General features: G+C 36.1%; 1 protein-coding gene across 1 annotated transcript in view; it reads right to left on the bottom strand.

The window, feature by feature from the left end:
- LOC109240158 (probable thimet oligopeptidase) overlaps positions 1–16363 on the bottom strand; it is a 32110-nt gene extending 15747 nt beyond the window's left edge. Inside the window, exons 1-6 of the mRNA XM_019406784.1 lie at positions 16125–16363; positions 15933–16054; positions 14212–14375; positions 13298–13388; positions 12397–12576; positions 1362–1442 (exon numbers count right to left, since the gene is read on the bottom strand). Of these exons, the coding sequence (XP_019262329.1) occupies positions 1362–1442; positions 12397–12576; positions 13298–13388; positions 14212–14375; positions 15933–16054; positions 16125–16248 (762 nt within the window). The 5' untranslated portion in view covers positions 16249–16363. The remainder of the gene's footprint in view (positions 1–1361; positions 1443–12396; positions 12577–13297; positions 13389–14211; positions 14376–15932; positions 16055–16124) is intronic.
- Between the last annotated feature and the right edge of the window lie 3751 nt (positions 16364–20114).

The following is a 20114-nucleotide window of genomic DNA, read 5'->3' as shown; positions in this document are numbered from 1 at the left end:
TGGAGAGTTTGCAGCTTTCAACCACCTATATTTTGAATGAAACGACTGACGGCTATTTAGGCCTACTTAAGTACAGGTCGTTGGATATTACTAAAATCTACTACCTTTAAGATTAAAGGTAGATTTTTGTAAATGTCCAATGACCTATATAAAAAAAATATAACGCCCACACAGCCACCGAACGAAACACAAAAACGCCAAAAGTTTCCCCCTTCTCGCAGTAAAAAACGGCAATCTCCCCATTTCTAAGCCCCAAGCTCTCGGTTTCTGAACCAGATACCCATCATCCACAACGTATAGACGGGAAGTTCTAGTGTCATGTTTGTGCCCCTCCTCTACACAGTCGTGTCATACAGTACTTATACAAATCTAGGTTCTGTGTGATGTACGCTGTTGGCCGTATACAATTTGATTGACGGTTGATCATGGTGCTTTTAAAGCGTCGGCACCCAGAGACATATACATTCTAGGCAACCACTACACTACAAGACATTGAGCTAATTTAAAGGCTTCCTGTAGATGTCCATAGTCCACACTGTTGGGAGGGGTTGTGGGGTACCAAGGTGGCGACATGAGATGAAGCATTTGACCGGCTTTCACCCCATTGCTAATTCGTTAAAAGGGTGGCAGATTGGCACATATCTGATTAAGACCTACTTTGACTAGGCAGCAGATATTACTATGGATGCTCCCGACAAGGTAGTGCAGCAGGGATGCCAGCGTACATAGTATGCATGTAATATATACATTTACATGTTTCATTCTACACCAAAAAGAAAACAAAAATTAGCCTTAATCTAGAGAATCAAATTAGCAGTATCTTCAAAGCATCTTTTATTTCTCTCAAGCCATATAGTCCACAATATCCACGCATGTGTAGTGTTCCACCAAAGTAGCCATATGATATTGGTACTTAGCAATGTGAGTTAGTTGATAGCAATGGGCTGCTTTTAAGAACACTTCCCAAAATTCTGAAATAAAATCATATATTCATTTTACATTAGCTATCATCTATTAGAAAGAAGTTCTCATAAAATAATTTCACCAGCATTTAATAACAAATACTGAAGCTCCTTAGGTTCACCTAGACAACCAGCTATGTTCAGATAACAAGCAACCAATTCAACTGGAGATACACAAAAAGAGAAGTTACAGATTAATATATAGAAACTAATGGAAACAATGCATCAATTAGCATTGCATGAGTTCCTCCTTGGTCCCAAACAATCAACAAATATAGTAAAGTCTAAAAAGGCAAACACCCAGAAGGATTTAGGAGCAATGACATAAATAGTTCTATAAAAGAAAACTGTCTTTCAGCAAAAGATGCATGCATATGTCATAATATCTGCTTGACTCACCTTGCAAAGCTCTAGCACTGGTGAAATCTGATGGCTCTTCAAAATGATTCTTCTTTTACCATCTTTAGATTTTTCTAAGCTCTGCGTGAATTCAACAATGAGGAGAGTGTCAGAAAATGCTCGTTGAAGGTTTTTTCATCTACACTATATTAAAAGCACGGACGCCATTAGCGAAATGTCGTTCGCCTATTTTACCTTTTTAAAAATAGATTTCACACTAGACAAAATAGTTATCTAATTATTCTTTAAATTTCTAGGACTTTAAAATCAATTAAGTTTTGCTTATTAAACTCTTCTTTATTTGAACTATGTAAGAAGTCATAATATTCAAAACTTTAAAATCAATTCAAATTTTACTACTTTAATTCGAATAAGCACATAAGAAAGAACACTAACGTTATGCAACTTATCTTACATATATAAACCAAATTGAACGATGGAATAGTCATTAAATGATACTTATATGATTAAGTAAAGAAGCATATATAAAGTTTATAGCAATATATGTAATATAAGAGTCCTAAAATAAAGACACATTCATATTTGTCATAATAATAAGCTTAATGAAGATAATCCAAAGGAATAATTAATAATAATGACTATTTAACACAGGTAAATATGAAATAGAGTATCCACTTTTACATGTTTGTGTTCCTATCTACAACACAAGAACCCTAAGACACAATCATCAATTTTTTAGCCTTTAAACAGAGAACACTTAGCTGATAAAATAATTATTATTGTTAAATGTTAAAAATTTGAATCACAAAAAATAAATTAGTTTCTTTAATATTAAGAACAAATAATTAAATCTTTAAAATACTATATTAGAAAAAGAATCCAATTCTATTATTTTCCAAATTCATCATATAAATAAAGTTATTTTCCAAATCCAATTCTAGTACGGTATTAAGACGCAGACTTGGTAAAAGCGCTAACTTGAAGAAATAAAAATAAAATGTTTTCATTAATTATGTTTTCTTTATTTATTGTAAAATATTAACTCAACATTATTTATTTTGACACTTTATATTGTCATTAATCTTTTTTCCATGACTCATTTGGCCAATCTGCCTTGGCGATGGATGAACCAACGCGTCACATTCAAAGGGAGGTGCCATGCTGCATGTTATTTGCTGATGAATATTGCTGATTGACGAGACGAGAGGCGGAGTTAATGCTAGGCTGAAGGTTTGGAGACAAATCCTAGCGTCTAAATGTTTCAGGTTGAGTAGGAGTAAAACAGAATAATTAGAGTGTAAGTTCAGTGAGTAACCCATGAGGTGGACGTGGAAGTGAGACTTATACACAAGTCATCCCCACGAGAGGAAGTTTCAAGTATCTAGGGTCTGTAATCCAAGGTAATGGGGATTTGATAATGATGTCGCACATCGTTTTTTTTTATATGTGACATGTGCTACTTCCTGCTACAAGTTATCAGCCCAAAAAGAAATGAAGCAAAAATGAGAGTTTGGGATTTTCTTTAAAGGGTGGTTGCCCCTCTCTGTTCTGCTGTTGATTTTCCTCTATTCACAAAAAACCAACAGCCTTTGTCATGGAAGCAACAGAAACATAAAGAATATAATAGAACATTATTACTCCTCCTCTTCCTCTCGAGCCGAGGGTCTTTCAGAAATAGCCTCTCCACCTCCCGGGGTAGGGGTAAGGTGTGCGTAAACATTACCCTCCCTAGACCCTACTTGTGGGATTTCACTAGGTTGTTGTTGTTGTTGTTGTTGTTGTGATAAGGTAAGACTTTATTAAAAAAATAGTATCAAGTTGATACTGGGAATTACAAAAAAAGTAAACTAGACTTGAATACATCAAATTCCTAAATGTTCTAGCAAGTCTAGCACATCATGCAAATTAAAAATAGTTTTCCCATCCTTCCAGGAATACAAATAATAAAGGCAATTGAATTTTACAATCTGAATTTGTTTCTTCGTGCCTTCAGAAACTTCTTTTGTTTCTTTCTTCGCAAATAGTCTATACATCCAGATTTTCTTAAATAAACCATCTGGGTAAGTTGCTTCCCATCATTCAAGTACTTCTCTGAATTTCCTAGGGATAACCCATTCTATTCCAAAGATAGCCAGAAACATAGACCAAATCTACCAGGTAAACTTGCATTGTAAAATAAGTGCTCCATAGATTCACCAGTCTTCACGGAGATAGCATCTAGTACATAATATCCAGCCCTTCCTCTTCAAAGTTTCTTGTGTTAGACAAGCCTCATGTGCCATGAGCCAGCCCAAGCATGCGCACTGCAGTCTTCCAAATCATCTTCCAAGGCCATTTCCTAGATTGTCCCTGCTGTTGTGTGTTAAGAATTTTATAACAAGACTTACTGAGAAAATGCCATTACTACTTGCCTTCCAGAGTAGTTTATTTTCTTTCCATGTGTGACTAAAATTTTGCATCTTCTGAATGAATAAATCAATTTCCTGCATTTCTCTTTCAAAGGGATTCCTTCTAAACTGAAACTCCCAGCCTTCCTCAGGGAACACACCCGCTAGCATTCGGATTACCAGCAATACAAAATAAACTTGGAAACTGATCCTTAAAAATCCCAGATTCATCCACTTATTTTTCCATGGCCTCATACTCTTACCATCACCGACTTCCAATCTAATATGCTTATTAAATTCCATTCAGAAATTGGAAATTTGCCTCCAAACAGCTAATCCATATGGCATATTAACTGTCTTAGGAGCCCATAAACCTTCTTTTTTTTTTTGATAAGGAGGAGCCCAAACCTTCTTTTACATACTTGATGTTCACACGTCTTATTGAAGCGACGTAGACGAAATGGAGGCAGAGGCTTGCATTACGTGTCTTGTGAGATAAGAATGTACCAGCAAGACTTAAAGGTGAGTTCTACAGAGTAGTGGTTAAACCAATTATGTTGTATGGAGCGGAGTATTGGCCAGTCAAAAACTCTCATGTCCAGAATATGAAAGTTGAATGGTGGATGCAATTTGGACATCAAACTCCAAACTTGCAAAAGTTTGTCATCAAAGTACTAAGACTAACTTGTAGAAAGAAATTGGAGCGTATTTGAGCATGTAAGAACTAAGAAGTAGATTTATTATACTAATATATTCTATATTGTATTATTATTAGTATCTATTAATTAATCTAAACAATTTATGCGCAGATTCACTCCAAGAAAAGGAATAGGCTTGAGCTATCGCGTCTCAATGATCTAGTGTATAATAAATACAATAGAACATTGAGGTGACGTTATGAAGCTCGCGATACCATAGATCCAATTTTGTTGGATAACATTGACGAGGCAAATGAATGGTTAACTGGAGCACCCCAAAATCATTAAGATGAACAAGTGTATGTAGGAGATGATCTTGATTTGGGTATTGTTTCTATGGCGGCTGGAGTTGAGGAGAATATCTATGGTCATAGAGGGAGTTCTTCAAGTTCAAATTACAAGGGAAAGGGAGTAGCAAGTTCAAGCCGGTCCCTAATTGATGAAGACTCCGAGGATGAAGAAGATGATAGCCAATATAATGCTAGCATTCTTAAAGTTCTAGAGTATGAAAATCTTGAAGAAGAATAGATGTTGCTTGTTTTAGACTTTTAGACTTTAGTTTATGAATCTACTATGACTATCTATTGAGTTTCTTAATTTTTGAATTGATATATTTATTAATATATTATTGTTATTGAGTTTATATATATATATAATATTTTATGTTTTTGTAATTGTCGCTTCACATCAAAAAGGCGAGCGCTTCGCTACGCGCCTCTCGCCTCAGTGAAGCGGGCACTCGTCACTATTTGTCGCCGCACGCTATCCAGTTATCCCTGGTACAAAAGGGTTACCGTAAGGTGAGTAGAGGTCATTGATGATGTGAAAAGACGCCAAAGTTGAAGAGGTAAAACATCTATAGGTAGATCGTCGTAGCACTAAATCTCAGTACTCTCCTAAAGGGGGAAGATGGTGTGATGTGGTATTAAGTCGGAGTTAAGTGGTTCAGGTAACTATGGAATGTTAAAGGAAGAATGTGGTAAAAAGGCGAAAGGCATGAGGTTGCATTTATTCAGATCCTAGAGATATGTCGCGACTTTAGAACATTATGCAAGTACGACGCTGCAGAGAGGCAGTAAGAGCTCCTGGCCAGGATGTTATTGATAAATAAGTGCGAACGGACACTTGATACATCAGGAGCCAGTGCAAGGGGTAAGTTAAAACAAAGGACATATCCCAAGAGAGATTACGCGGAATATAGATATGAGAACGGACCAACAAGTAGTTAGTGGTTGATTCAGGGAGAGCCTAGTTATGGCTAGACAAGAGGATACAGACAAATCAACAGATCATGCAAGATAAACGTAGTGAACCCCAACATAGTGAATTCAGTCTCGCAGATATAACATCATGATCCTTCAGAAATATCCAAATAGGAGCTGGGTAGTTAAAGGTAGCGTATAAGTGTTATGGAAATAAAAGAGAGTGCCACTAGGGAGACAGTTTAAATTTCAGTTCAGAAGCAACCTTACGAGCACACGGGCACGGAGGTAAGTAACTAAGGATAATTATAGGAGAGTAAAAACATCAAAAATTCCTTTGGGTATACGATGTAATAAGCTTGCAGCTTTACAGGAGTCAGAAGATCTCCTCTATGTACTACAAAGAAAGACTAGCTGAGGAAATAAGGAAAAAGGCTTCAACGTAAGCATAGTGACCTAAAGAAGAAATGGTCTTGTAACAACAGTCTCACTACAACATTGTATGCACTCCATAAGAAAGTGGCACCTATCGTGGCTAATGAACGGAAAAAAAAATCAAAGGTGATATTTGAGACCATATGAGTTACAGGAAATTCCAGTATTCGTGGGCAATAAGATAAGCCAAGTATCCATGCAACAAGTGGCGGAACGACCAGAAAAAATAATTGTTTACATTTAAAGACAACTGAGAAGGCACGAAAGGAAATCTATGGTACTAGCAAGTTAAAGGAAGGTTGTGAGTAGTATAAATAGATATGTGTAGGTCACAAGATAAAGTATCGTAGAGTGACCTGGTTTGAGGTAGACAGGAGTAAGGATAAGAAAAGGTGAGTGAAAAGGTGAGGAGAATAGGTAAGTCTTCGGGATCAAACCCATCAAAACAAGAGAGTTGATGGTTTTCGTAAGTTATAGAAAGCTCGGTACAGCCTAAATGAACTCAGAGGACTCTAAGACTAGGATCAATTAGAAGAGATGAAATTCTTCCCTGGTAGTACAATAAGGGTGTAATGGTGATTAAAAAGAAGATGACGTTTAGGCCTTTAATTGAGTAATGATTTAAAGAAAAGGTTTTTCATGAATTGCACGAGATTAGAATACCCCCATAAGATGAATCACATTGGGATGCTATGAAATACGGTTATTGAAGTATAGTATCATCCCTAGGTGGATCAGGCAAGTCACTACAGATGTTCCCCGATGAGACATGAGCCCTAGTGACAATGTATTACGTAAGACGTTTAAAGTTATCAGTGGTAGATTTTGGTTCAACATTAAGGTGAATCAACAATGGATGGATTAAAGTTACAATGTATGAGATGAGATTGGGCCGTCATTATTAAGATGAACAGTAATGAGGAAGCATTAAAGGACTTAGGTTTATACATATTGGATAAGCAGCGAGAGAGTAACCTGAAGTTGGGTAGCAGACCTCAGTAATAATAAACCAAAGTAACAGTTATGGTATAGTATGACCTACCTAGTTGTAGTAAAGTCATAAGCATAGATAGCCGAGGCTATGAAACAAGATATAGCAATAGTCGTAAGTCGACAAGTACTGAGCGAAGAACTTCAGTACACCTATAGATTCCCAGAGGGACAGCTTGTCATAGTTCTGTATTGTTCACAAAGTAAGGCCTAGAGATTGGCTAAAAGCTGGAAGAAAAATGGAAAGAGTCGCAGACGCACATCAAGGTCAGAGTCGTACAGGCTGCAAGACAGATGGTAGCAACAGATATGAGACTGGAAGAATTCCGATCACAAGTGCGGTGATAAGAAAGAGGCCTAAAGGAGGGAATGCCCTGGCCTTTGGATTTATTCACAGAACAGTTGCCTAGATGGCAAGGACAATATTAAAGTATTCGTAAGAGCTATAGGTTATGAGACTGATAAGCGCATCAGCCAACATTCAAGGACGAATGTTCCAAAGAGGGGTAACACACCCTATGTTTTCGCACGTGAGAGTACGTCATAAGTCGATTGATGTAAGCTCATAAATGAGATCGTCTTTGAAGGTACATAAAGTAAGTTAATCATGTTACCTTGGAGGTAACAAATCTTTAAGATCATGGATAACAAGTACCAAGAGGGTTGAAAGGCTTTTTAGAAGCTAAACAAATTGAAGAAAATAAGTTTCGTCGAATGTCGACAAGTTGGAATGTTATAACATGTACTTTTGGGGTGATACTAGGGTGATTAACTAGATAAGGAGGTTATGTTATGAGTTATTTTACTCGTATGATAGTCGTGTATTACGTTTTGAAGTCAAGCGAATTGTAGAACAAAAGTTGCAAAGGTCATCACAAGTTACATTCATAAATGTGCTGAAACCTAGGTCAAATGCAGCTGAGATTTTCTCCCAATATACTTGGAATTACATGATGATCCACCTACCAAATTGAAGATCTATGAGTCTAGTTTCTAACACATTAAACCGTTCATCAATACGACATTGGAGTAGAGAGATATACGCATTTTCGCAAGACTGCGCAGGCAGCCCCTATGGGACCCACTTGAACGGTGGCCGATCTTCACTTATTTTTATCTCGTTTTTGGGATAAGCTTTGCTCATTTTTCGACCTCCTTCCATCCTCACACTCTCCAAACCCTCCCAACCAGTTCCACCCAAGGCTCCAAAAAAATTTCAAAAAAATACACCATAATCCAACATCAAAGTTGGCCAACGGTGAAGAATAACCCCTCTATGGTATTGTGATGTGATTAAAGGATGATAGTGAGCTAAGTTAAGCTTAAGGTTTGAATTTTATCTACTACCTAAGGTATGTTTAACATCCTTTCGATGGTGTTTAAGGTTAATTACATGATGGTTGTGGTGTTGGAGTAAAAGATTACAAGAGAGCACTTGAAAAGGGAAGAGATGTTGTTTTAAGGCTACACACACACACACATATGTGTGTGTGTGTGTTGTTATGGCTAAAAATTGGAGAAAATATCTTGATTATGATATGGTTTCTGTTGTTATGCATGTCTATAGGTTTATCAAGTGAATTGATGAAAGAAACATATGAAACTTGATATTGGAAGTGAAGATTAGCTTAAGTCACTTCTATGGTGTTGTATTGCCATTGAGGGCTGGTGTAAGCTAAATATAACTCGAATTTCGACTTGAAGCTACCGTTGGAGGTAACTATATTGTGTTCTTTCATGTGCTCAAGGTTATCTTGATGTTGATTAAGTTAAATTGATGGACTAGACATGAATTAGTGAATAAAGTTGCTAATTGAGGATAGTTGGAGTTGTGGATTGTTTTCTTTGTTATAAATATATGGTATAATGCTGGAATCATTGATAAATGACTTCATTGTCATATTAATGATACTGTTAAGTTAAAGTAAGAAGTCTATAAGGGGTGATCCATATGATACAAACGAAACGAGCAAACGTGCAATTTTTACAAATGACTCTATTCATAGAAGTACTAGAGATGCCTATATTCTTGAATCCCCATGTGTCCTATTATTATATTGTATGTTCATGGGTCTCAGAAAATACGTAAGTTGATAAAGTTTATTTCATGATATTAACTGAAGACATATTGATCTTATGATATCCCGAGAGATCTTATTGACTTACTTCTTATGCATTGCATTCATTTATACATGTACATTGACCCATGGCCAGATGGCGTTATATACACGTATATTATATGTATATGGGGTATGGGGAAAGGTTATGGCTTTATATACGCACCACCACCTGATCAGTTGGTATACGTTGATGATTTCGCGCACAGAGGCCGAGATGATATGATGGGATGCCCTCAGAGGCTTGATGATGTTATGTACGCATATACCTATGCATGATATGACACATTTATACGCATATGCATGACACTATAAATGTTCCATGATTCACTGAGCCATTCAGACTTACAGGTTGAGTCCTTTACTTCACGTTTCTTTTATGTCTTTTATATACTTCTTTTCATGCCTTACATACTCGGTGCTTTATTTGTACTGACATCCCTTTTGCTTGGGGACACTACATTTCATGCCCGCAGGTCCCGATAGACATGTTGACAATCCTCCTAGTAGGCTATCAGCTCAGCAGAAGGTGTTGGTGTACTCTCCTTTTTCCGGAGTTACCTATTTGGTCAGTATGCTTTGGACGTATATTGATTGGTATGGCGGGGCCCTGTCCCGACCTTTATGATGTTTATGTACTCTTAGAGGCTTGTAGACAGATGTCATGTATATGGATGATTGTATGGCCTTGTCGGCTTATATTTTGAGTGTATAGATGATCATTTTGGTCTTATAGGCCCGTATGTCACATGTATAAGTTTGTATACCATGTTGCATCGTCCTATGTCTAGTATTCCCTTATGTCTTATTCTAGTTATCTCATAAAGGCATTTCCGGCTCATTTACCCATGATAGTATGATAAGAAAAATATGTTACGCTGATACTCGGTTGAGTAAGGCATCGGGGGCCCGTCGCGGCCCATCGGTTTGGGTCGTGACAGAAAAGGTCAATATATGCCCTTGAACAATGCGAAATTGATTTGCGTTGTCCGTCGTTAATACTTTGGCACAAATATGCCCTGCCGACCAATACTTGCTCTAAATATACCCTTATTTTAAACGGCCTTGTATGGAGGGCATATTGGTCCCCACGCGCATACTTTGAGGGCATATTTGGCTCATTCAAGTTTTCAAGCTTTTATGGTATTGAGTTATCTTGTTCGGTTCATGCCAATGTAATGAAAATTTGTAATGATAAATCCCCCTCAAATCGATTGATTTTCTTCTGTAAATCCTAAGTATGAATAAAGAGAAGCAAAGTATAGAAAAAGGTAAACCATTTGTTGGAAGGCCTATATCAATAAATTTTTCCACGGCATCATATGCCTCAAAACACCACTAAATAGCCACTCTCAGCATCACAACAATAAAAACCAATACAATAGACAAGTGTATCAGCCGAGGGTCTATCGGAAGCAGTCTCTCTATCTCCCCCCCCCCCCCTCCAGGGTAGGGGTAAGGTCTGCATAAACACTACCCTCCCCAAACCCCACTAGTGAAATTTCACTGGGTTGTTGTTGTTGTTGTTGTTGTACAATAGATAAGTCTAGCCACCATAGGCAATAAATGAATTAAAATGCATCAATCATATGTGTCAGATCTCAACTCAATAGAAAAAAATAAATTACTTACTCTCTCCATACAAACAAAACACGGTACACTTTGCTTAGGAAGAAAGAGAAGCATGGTTTAGGAACAAGGAGAAGTAAAGTGTACAAAAAACCTAAACCATTTGTTGGAAGAGAAGCCTTACAAGTTGGCAGGCCTCTGTATAGGTTTCTCTTCCAACAAAATGGTTGAAGTTTTCCTACGTTTTACTTCTCTTTGTTCATATTTCAAATTTACAGAAGGGAACTAATTGATTTGAGGGGGATTTTATCATTACAAACTTCCATTATATTGTCATGAACTAAACAAGATAACTCACTAACATAAAAGCTTAAGAACTTTAATGGGCCAAATATGCCCTCAAAGTATGCGTCTGGGACCAAATATATCCTCCATATGGGGCCGTTTAAAATAAGGGCATATTTGGAGCTAGTATTGGACGGCAAGGGCATGTTTGTGCTAAAGTATTAATGACGGGCATATCAACTCAATTTTGCATGGTTCAAGGGCATATTTGGAACTTTTTCGTTTCCTAATTGTCCCAGGCTTTTGCGGCAACTACATCACACCTCTTCTCGAGGACCATTTCAGCGGCACCTTCCTTTTTCCAGCTATTAATCTTGCATCAACTTTCTGGCAATCAGAACTTTCCAGCGAGATCCCAATGAGTAGATCTTCTCATTGGCTTTCTGCAGGTTCTCCAGCAATGTTTTTGTTGACAGTTATGTTTTCAAAATCAGCAAACTCTAGTTGATTTTCTCGATTTAACTTTGAGTTTGCGTGTTAGAATGTTAAATGATAGTTTTAGAATATTAGGCAAGGTAAAGTGTTAGCGTTAGAATGTTAGAGCTAGTATTAGAAGTGTCACGTTCTTAAGTAAAAAATTGTCCCGACTTGGACATATGTCATATGCGTAATACAAAAACAACAACAAACCCAGCTTAATTCCATACATGGGATCTGGGGAGGGTAGTGTGTGCGCTGCCTTACCCCTACCCTATAAAGGCAGAGAGGTTGTTTCTGATAAACCAACGACTTAAGGAACAATAAGAATAAAGCAACAAGCAATAGCAGCAGTAATGTTATATGGTAATGGGAGCGAATGATATAAAAAGTAATAAAGAACCACAAATAAGAGAATACAAGAATCGTACTAGTACTACTGGTAAACCTAGGAGAAACTCACAACTACCTGTCAACCTACCACCTAAATCCTCTCCACACCTTCCTATCGTGAGTCATGTCCTCGGTAAGGTGAAGCAATAACATGTCATCCCTAATCACCTCTCCCCAATACTTCTTTGGCCTACCCCTACCCTTCCTCAAGCATGCCATGGTCAACCTATACATATATACTACTACATGATGTCATTGATTTTCTTTTCTTTTTTCTTTTTTTTTTTCTTTTTTTTTTGAGATGGTAATAGACAGGAGCTTCATAATCAATTTTTGTCTGAGCATAAAATTTCCATATCCAAATATGAGCCGATTTCCCTACAACTTCATCATAAAATAACAGAAAATATTGATATTGAAAAGACAGAAAAAGGAGGCAATAGATTTCCACTGTGCGTGCAGATTAGTAAATTGAGTAACAGAGAGGAGATGGATATGAAGACTAATGTCTTACATCTTACCTTGAGAAACTCCGGGGGCAACCCTTCTAGCTCCATGTCAGTGAAAAGTAGAAAACTACAATCATCATCCAAATTACGAATGTATTGCATGCTTAGCTCATCAATATTTGCAGTTAAACGCTGCAACTCCTCTTTCTTAGATAAGGTCAGATTCACGCCATTCCTTTCAAATTCTCGAACCTGTCACTGAATCTTAACCAATTAAAAACTGAAAAGAAATAGCGGATATCTTCAACAACCTCGATTAAGAAAATCCAAAATTTGAATGACTGTGTAGAGAGAAGGGCTCTTTTGGAAGTGTACGCAGAGGCATAAGAAAGAGAGATCCTGGGAAATGAGACCTTTTAACACTTCAAATATCAAATTTATAAACATCTTATAAGAATGAAGAAATTCAACTGCATGTAAGCACAGATTATCAATAATATGAAGAAACAAAAAGTTATGTGCTTTTCCAATTAACCTTCAATCAAAAACTAGTACCAACAAAAAGAGTGATAATTTCTGTCCTTGCAGAGAAAGAGAAGTAAAATGTTTATTCAGCAAAACTTGTGTAATCTCCATGTATAGTCCAGATGTGGCATGAGTAACTAGTTCTCAATTAATTGCACATGAGTGAAGGTTTCACTACCCAGGAAAGGTAGCTCTGACTACTCAGACACATTTGACATTTCTCAGCCTCGCCAAAGTGAACAGTTTATGTACCTTTGGGAAACTATACAGCAATTCTAAAAATTATTAGCATTGGATACCTCAACTAGAATGAAAGCACAGTAACCATCCAGAAAGGTAAGCCACCAAAAGGTTGGGTGAATGCGGCAAGAGTGCATAACCCATGAGTATCGAAAACCAGTGAACTTTGAAAATCAAATAAGGGAAGAAATCAGCTCATGCCCCATACCAGGAAGTGGGTAAAGTTTTTAGCATCAGTACTCAATCCATCCCCTGTTACTGTTAAAGCTTTGACAACCCTGTATATGTCCTCACGCTTCCTGAACTCATACAAAATAAAGAAAAGATGGGATAGTTAATTAGCAAGTGCTTCTAGGAAAGTTTTGATACAGAAGTAGTCCGTAAATTTTTAGCTTAATGCACAACTAAATATTACTTATGACTTCTCACCATCAAATAGTTGCCCGATGTAAGCTACAGACATACTTGTGTCTACTGATGGGAGTTTAGAAATGGAACACCGCATTGCAGGTTGGGCATCCTAGATAAGAACGTTCCCTGAAGAGTTATTGAAGGGCCTCTACTGTAGTTTTCTAGGCAAGTCAATAAGCTATGGGACATACAAAACACACATCGGACTTATATGATTTACATTTTGGAAAAATGTATTTCTACCAATGTCTTTTGCATCTATTATATACTAGAAGCCACCAAATTTATGATTTTGCATAAAGGTGTTAAGGAAAAAAAAACGTCATTCAAGCAAAAAACCAGTCATAGCTAAAAAGTAAAACAACAAAATAGAGGATTAACGGTAGTTTGAGGACAGTGGAAGATGGAAATGTTGAGATTTTTAATGATATACCAACATTTATCAAGTTCGCTTTATGACCAGGAGAATCCAAGGACTATATGATTGTTATTTGAAAGGTTAAGAGGAAACATGGTTGATGGTTCCTAATAATTTAGTTTCATGCTAGTTGATTTCAATAAATTACTATCACTACTTCCTAATGAAAAATTGTTCCATTCCAGCAGATCAAACTCGGAACCAAGATCTTTTTTCCTACTTCGAGATACCAAAAAGCAGAAGAGGAATTTGCAAAATGAAATAGAAGGGTTGAAACTTTGTAATGGAAGAACCTGCACATCGAAATGTGAGCATCTATTTTTCTCTCTGCTTCAGCACTAGCTTTGCGTACATCCTCTGAAGTTGATAACCATTTAGGAAAGACACATGACTGTATTAACGGGAACTGCTGTGCCTCTAAATCTGCTAATGGAAATATCACATTTACATAGGCAACCTACAAATTTACAAATAGAAATATCAGCAATATCTTGAAAACGGCATATCAGATTAGAATATAAGACTTAATGCAGAAGAAACTTCTAAAATAGCAATATTTTATAAGTTCCAAACAAACACAAACCCAACTTAAACAAACACAAACCCCTGATTGACTCCAAGAAAATAATCAGAGAATTAAATACTAGTTTCGACTGCTAGACTGCAACTTAACACCAAAGTTAGCCTAATAGTCAGCAGCCTAATAGTCAGCTAATTGAGACACTTCTCTCTTCACATGATGAACTTGAACTCAACAACTATTAAGAAATTTTTTAGCAGAATGAAACATAGGGTAACATACTTAAGTACTTCCACACTTGGGCATAGTAAAGATTTGCCACTTAATCCTCTATCAATATATAAGAAATGATGGTCTGGCTAAGGCTTTCAGCAACTGGCCACATAACTATAATCAACTAAAATTCCATCAATTCTAGCTAGTGATTGCCCTTTGTCTAAGTTGCAGTTTTGTTGTTGCACTAACATGACTGAGCTACAGCAATCCGTGGATTGCATACTGCATTTTTGTATCAGTTATATACAATTCCCTGAATATGAGAGTTCCATTCAATAAATGTTTGATAAGTTCATGGATTTCACAACAAATGGTATTGTCAAAGAGTGGATAGTTCTTCGCCACCCTAGAGATTCTCCTCAAAGCAGCGGTCAAAAAATAGAAGCCTCTTGAGTTCCCTATAGAGAATGTTTTATAAGTCCATGGATTACACTTAAGCTCGTTGATTACACAACAAATAGAGTGGCCAGAGAGTTAGTGAATAGGTCTCTAGCAACCGAGATGGTAGAAGCCTAGACAATTGAGGATTCCCCTTGAAGCAATAGTCACGACATAGAAAGCCTCTTGTAAAATATTGACACAGGAAATGAGTCGCCTACAAGATTTAAATAATACAAATGCAGCTACACACTGTGGCATAGAATTCATTTACAGTCATAGAAACAAGGGGAAAAGAGGAGCTATTGTCACAATTCACATAACTTTGGTGAATGTGAATGACGTCCTCCTGCATGCCCTCCTAGAATTTTGAACATCAATTCAACAAGTCCCAGAACAGGACTAGAAATTCAACCTACTCCTCAAAGTTGAGAACCATTTTGCATGACATTGGTGTACTGACAAGCTTACATGCTCCTTGAGTAATTCACTGCACCGCTTGCTACAACCCACAAACACGTGCTGGGTAAACCTACCCATCGAAGTTGGAGTAGAAGGACTCATACTAAGTGTTGCAGCAAAGATTCGAGTGGATCTTCAGGTTATTAATCTTATACTTCAACCATCCGCATGAGGACCTCAAACTTGAGAATCATTACAATACGGAGTACACAAATTTTGTGCCCAATAAGTTTGTATAGTGCAAAAGGGGACTTTTCAATTTCAGGGCAAAAGGATAGTCGCCTTAGTACAGCTAGGCAAGAAAGAAAATATGGCCAAAATATTAGAATTAACGGACAATCCACAATCTAACTAGACATAACTCAACAAAATAAATACCTTGTCAAGTGGAACTGAAGCAACAGCATCATGAACTTGCTTCGACTTCTTAATTATGCTTTCCGCTAATTTCAGAATTTCAGAAGCAGTTAGATTCACTCGAACATTTGAACCTGGAATCTCTGCAATTCAACAAAAAAAGTTTGATTTGTTATAGGAATAAACAAAAATAGAAGTGTAAGCAAAGGGAACCTTTTTTCTTGCGATGTTTGTTGTTGATGGCGGAGATAGCAAAGTTGACAGCAATAGCGAGAAGAGCAGCGGCTCCCGTCAAAGCAATGAGATTGCTTCTGTCTCTCTTCTGCTGCTTACCCATTTTTTCAACTCTACTTCTACTTGGAGAGAGAGAACTGCTCACACCCAAACCTTAAGTATTATTCTTGATTTTCCTCACCAAACGGCAAATGGGAGGGAAATTTTGTGTGTTTTTGGGCTGGACTGAGGTGTTGTCGTGTTGACCTTTTTTAACGTCCGACAAAACGGTAAAAATTGCAGGGGCGCCCTGTTTGGGCGCCCCTGTAGCCGCTTTGTCTTTTTGTTTGCCTCCGTACATATTTTTTAAAAAACTTCAGCTTCCCTTTATAACTGAGCTGAAGTTTCCGGGTTACTAAACAAAAACTTCAGCTCTAGAGCTGAAGTTTTTATTTTATAACTAGAGCTGAAGTTTTCGGGTTATTAAACAAAAACTTCAGCTCTAGAGCTGANGCTCTTCCGATCTCCTAGTTATAAAATATAAACTTCAGCTCTAGAGCTGAAGTTTTTATTTTATAACTAGGAAACTTCAGCTCTAGCTGAAGTTTTTATTTTATAACTGGCAAATTTCAGCTCTAGAGCTGAAGTTTTTATTTTATAACTAGGAAACTTCAGCTCTAGAGCTGAAGTTTTCCAGTTACAACACAAAAACTTCAGCTCTTCAGTTACAACACAAAAACTTGAAGTTTTTATTTTATAACTGGAAAACTAGAGCTGAAGTTTTTATTTTATAACTGGAAAGAGCTGAAGTTTTTGTTTTATAACTGGAAAACTTCAGCTCGAGACTGCTTAAGTTTTTATTTTATAACTGGAAAACTTAAGCTGGAAACTGCTTAAGTTTTTATTTTATAACTGGAAAACTTAAGCTGAAGTTTTTATTTTATAACTGGAAAGAGCTGAAGTTTTTGTTTTATAACTGGAAAACTTCAGCTCTAGAGCTTAAGTTTTTATTTTATAACTGGAAAACTTAAGCTGGAAACTGCTTAAGTTTCTATTTTATAGCTGGAAAACTTAAGCTCTAGAGCTTAAGTTTTTATTGTATAACTAGAAAACTTAAGCTGGAAACTGCTTAAGTTTTTATTTTATAACTAGAAAACTTAAGCTGGAAAACTGCTTAAGTTTTTCGGTTACAAAGACAAAAACTTCAGCTGAAGTTTTCCAGTACAAAAGAAAAACTTCAGCCCCGTGGGCTGAAGTTATGTGAAAAAGCGGGTATGTTTGCAATTTTTTTTGCAAAGCGGGCACAAGTTAAAATGTGGCACAAAAAACGGGTATAGATGCAAATGCCCCGACAAAACGAACGTCACCAACACTATTAAAATAGGAAGAAATTCAAAAATAGCCAGATTTACAAGTGGTAATTTAAAAATAGCCATAATTTCAAAAGTCATCGAAATTTAGTCATTTTTCATGTAAAAGATAAATTTGAACGAAAATACTATTCAAAATCCAGAAAATACTCCAACATAATATACTGGAATTCCGGTGTAATATAACTCCAGTATAATACATTGGATTTCCAGCAAAGTATACTGGTCCAACATAATATGCTGGAAAGTTCATATACAAGTGCACCGAACACCAGTATATTATGCTGGACCGGTCTTTGTTGCAGCAAAATAGTGGCTATTTTTCAATGACTTGGCAAATTCTAACTATTTTTGAATGACCAATTCGAAAACTAGCTAGCATGTGCTATTTTAACATTAAAATCTATTGTGATATATTGGGCTTTATTTTATTGGGCCCGCTATTGGATGTGTAAGCCAATTTTCGGGGAAGTGCACAGTTAGCCACTAATTAGAGATGTCTTTACTTTTTAGCCACTATTTAAAATGTATTTACTCTTTAGCCAGTGCTTAATAAATTTTTATCCGCCCGGACAAAAATACCCCTGTGCTAGACATGGTGTCCTTAACTTCATGAGTGTTGTGTAAATATGAGGACAAAGTGTCCTGAATTAGCACCTTCTGTTTTAAACTTTAGGACATCATGTCCTTAACTTCATAAGTGCAGTATAAATGTTAAGGACATGGCGTCCTTAACTTCATGAGTGCTTTGTACATATTAAGGACATGGTGTCCTTAACTTCATGAGTGTTGTGTAAAAATTAAGGATAAAATGTCCTTAATATTTACATAGCACTCATGAAGTTAAGGACATCATGTCCTTAATATTTATACAGCACTCATGAAAAAAAGGTAAAATCGTCTTTTTGTATTATTTTCAATAGAGTAGCGGCTATTTTTGCTTGACACTAAAAATGCTAGGTAAAAACTAAATACCACATTAAAAAGTGGCTCCTACTCAGATTTATTCCCCAAATTCCGGTAAAATTATATAAAATCATAAGTTGGTAGAATATCTTACGTGGTTGAGAAGTGTGAGGTAAGGCATCGTATTGTTCCCTCCCATAATGGGTTCATCGGTTAGTTATGCATTTCTTATCTACTCATCATGTACAGACTTCACATAAGACTTTTTATTTATAATATTTCATGTTGAATGAAGTGTGAAATAGACATAATCAATTCGCAAAATGTAAATCCTTGTAATTTAAACGTCAACTATTGTTAATTGTGATTCTAATATCCATATCCTCGAAGTATAAAATAACTCATATGAGAATGTGAAAATATTTGAGACATGATAACATAGATGTGGTAGAGTTTTAGGGGCGACTCAACAAAGTTGGTGGACTAATGCCAAATCTTAATTTATTTTATGTCAATTTTCTTCATTTGTTGAGATGCAATGTTATTAATAACTTTTATAATCAATTTTTTCTAATAATCTGTTTTCAATCGGTAATGTGTACACACACACACAGACACACACACACACACACACACACACACACATATATATATATATATATATATATATATATATATATATTATAAAAGCACGAATGTTAGAACACTNACGACTAAATATCCCCAAATATTAATCGTCTTTTATGCCCTCCTAAAAGTAAATTATCTCTTCACAATAGTATTATGCTGATGTACAAAATCGTATTAAAAGGTCTTGTCTTAAAATTCAAGATACTTTACGAGTATTCTACGTCTAATAGACACGAAATTGAACTCAGAAAAGTTGTCTTAGAATTCGAAGACATTAGGATTCTTCTACATCAAATAGGCATCTTATTAAACTAATTATTGTAGCTTAGGAGTATGCAAATATTCTAAATCGCCCAACATTCCATAAGTATGGATTTCGTGTCTTGCCAACTCTTGTATTGATTTCACATACAACTGCACGTTTGTTGTTTGATCATTGATATATTTTGAGTTATTTTTTCCTCCGTGAATTTGCAGAAAATTTAGAACTTGATTTAAATGGATGTTCTTGTTAATTTGTTGCTTATCCATTATGATGATGGTCATAGTTAAGCCTCTGGGCAGCACAATTCTGACGATTTTTTGTGTTGAATTTGAGATTAGAAAAACAACTAATAAGTGAATTGCTTGGAATTACTAGATGTTACTTTATATATTTTTTGTTTTATTGTTATTGCAGGTTTTATGAACACTGGACATCATTGGTACGTTCAATGACAAAGATCTTTTTGGACACTGTTCTCTTAATTCAATACGTGTATTGCTGTGTTATAATAAGTAGACTCACCAACTGATTATTTCAACTGTTAACATTGTTATTAAATCTATTCATTCACAATGTATTTTTATAATAAATCAAAGTTAGGCTATATTTTTTCCAAATATTATTGCATATGAAGTAAAACATGAAACACGTACGGATAATCTGATCTTTGGGTTTATCACATCGGAGTTGAAGGTATGCCTTTTCTTTAATTGATTTCATGTATATTACCTTCTAGATTATACTTGTCAGAGTTATAATTTCAGTTAATTTAGGTGATAGAATGTCATATTTATTTATGTTGCTAAAATTAGTATGCCC

Source organism: Nicotiana attenuata, unplaced genomic scaffold (assembly GCF_001879085.1).
Source record: "Nicotiana attenuata strain UT unplaced genomic scaffold, NIATTr2, whole genome shotgun sequence".
In the NCBI taxonomy this organism is placed as follows: domain Eukaryota; kingdom Viridiplantae; phylum Streptophyta; class Magnoliopsida; order Solanales; family Solanaceae; genus Nicotiana; species Nicotiana attenuata.
This window is presented reverse-complemented; position numbering and strand designations above follow the sequence as displayed.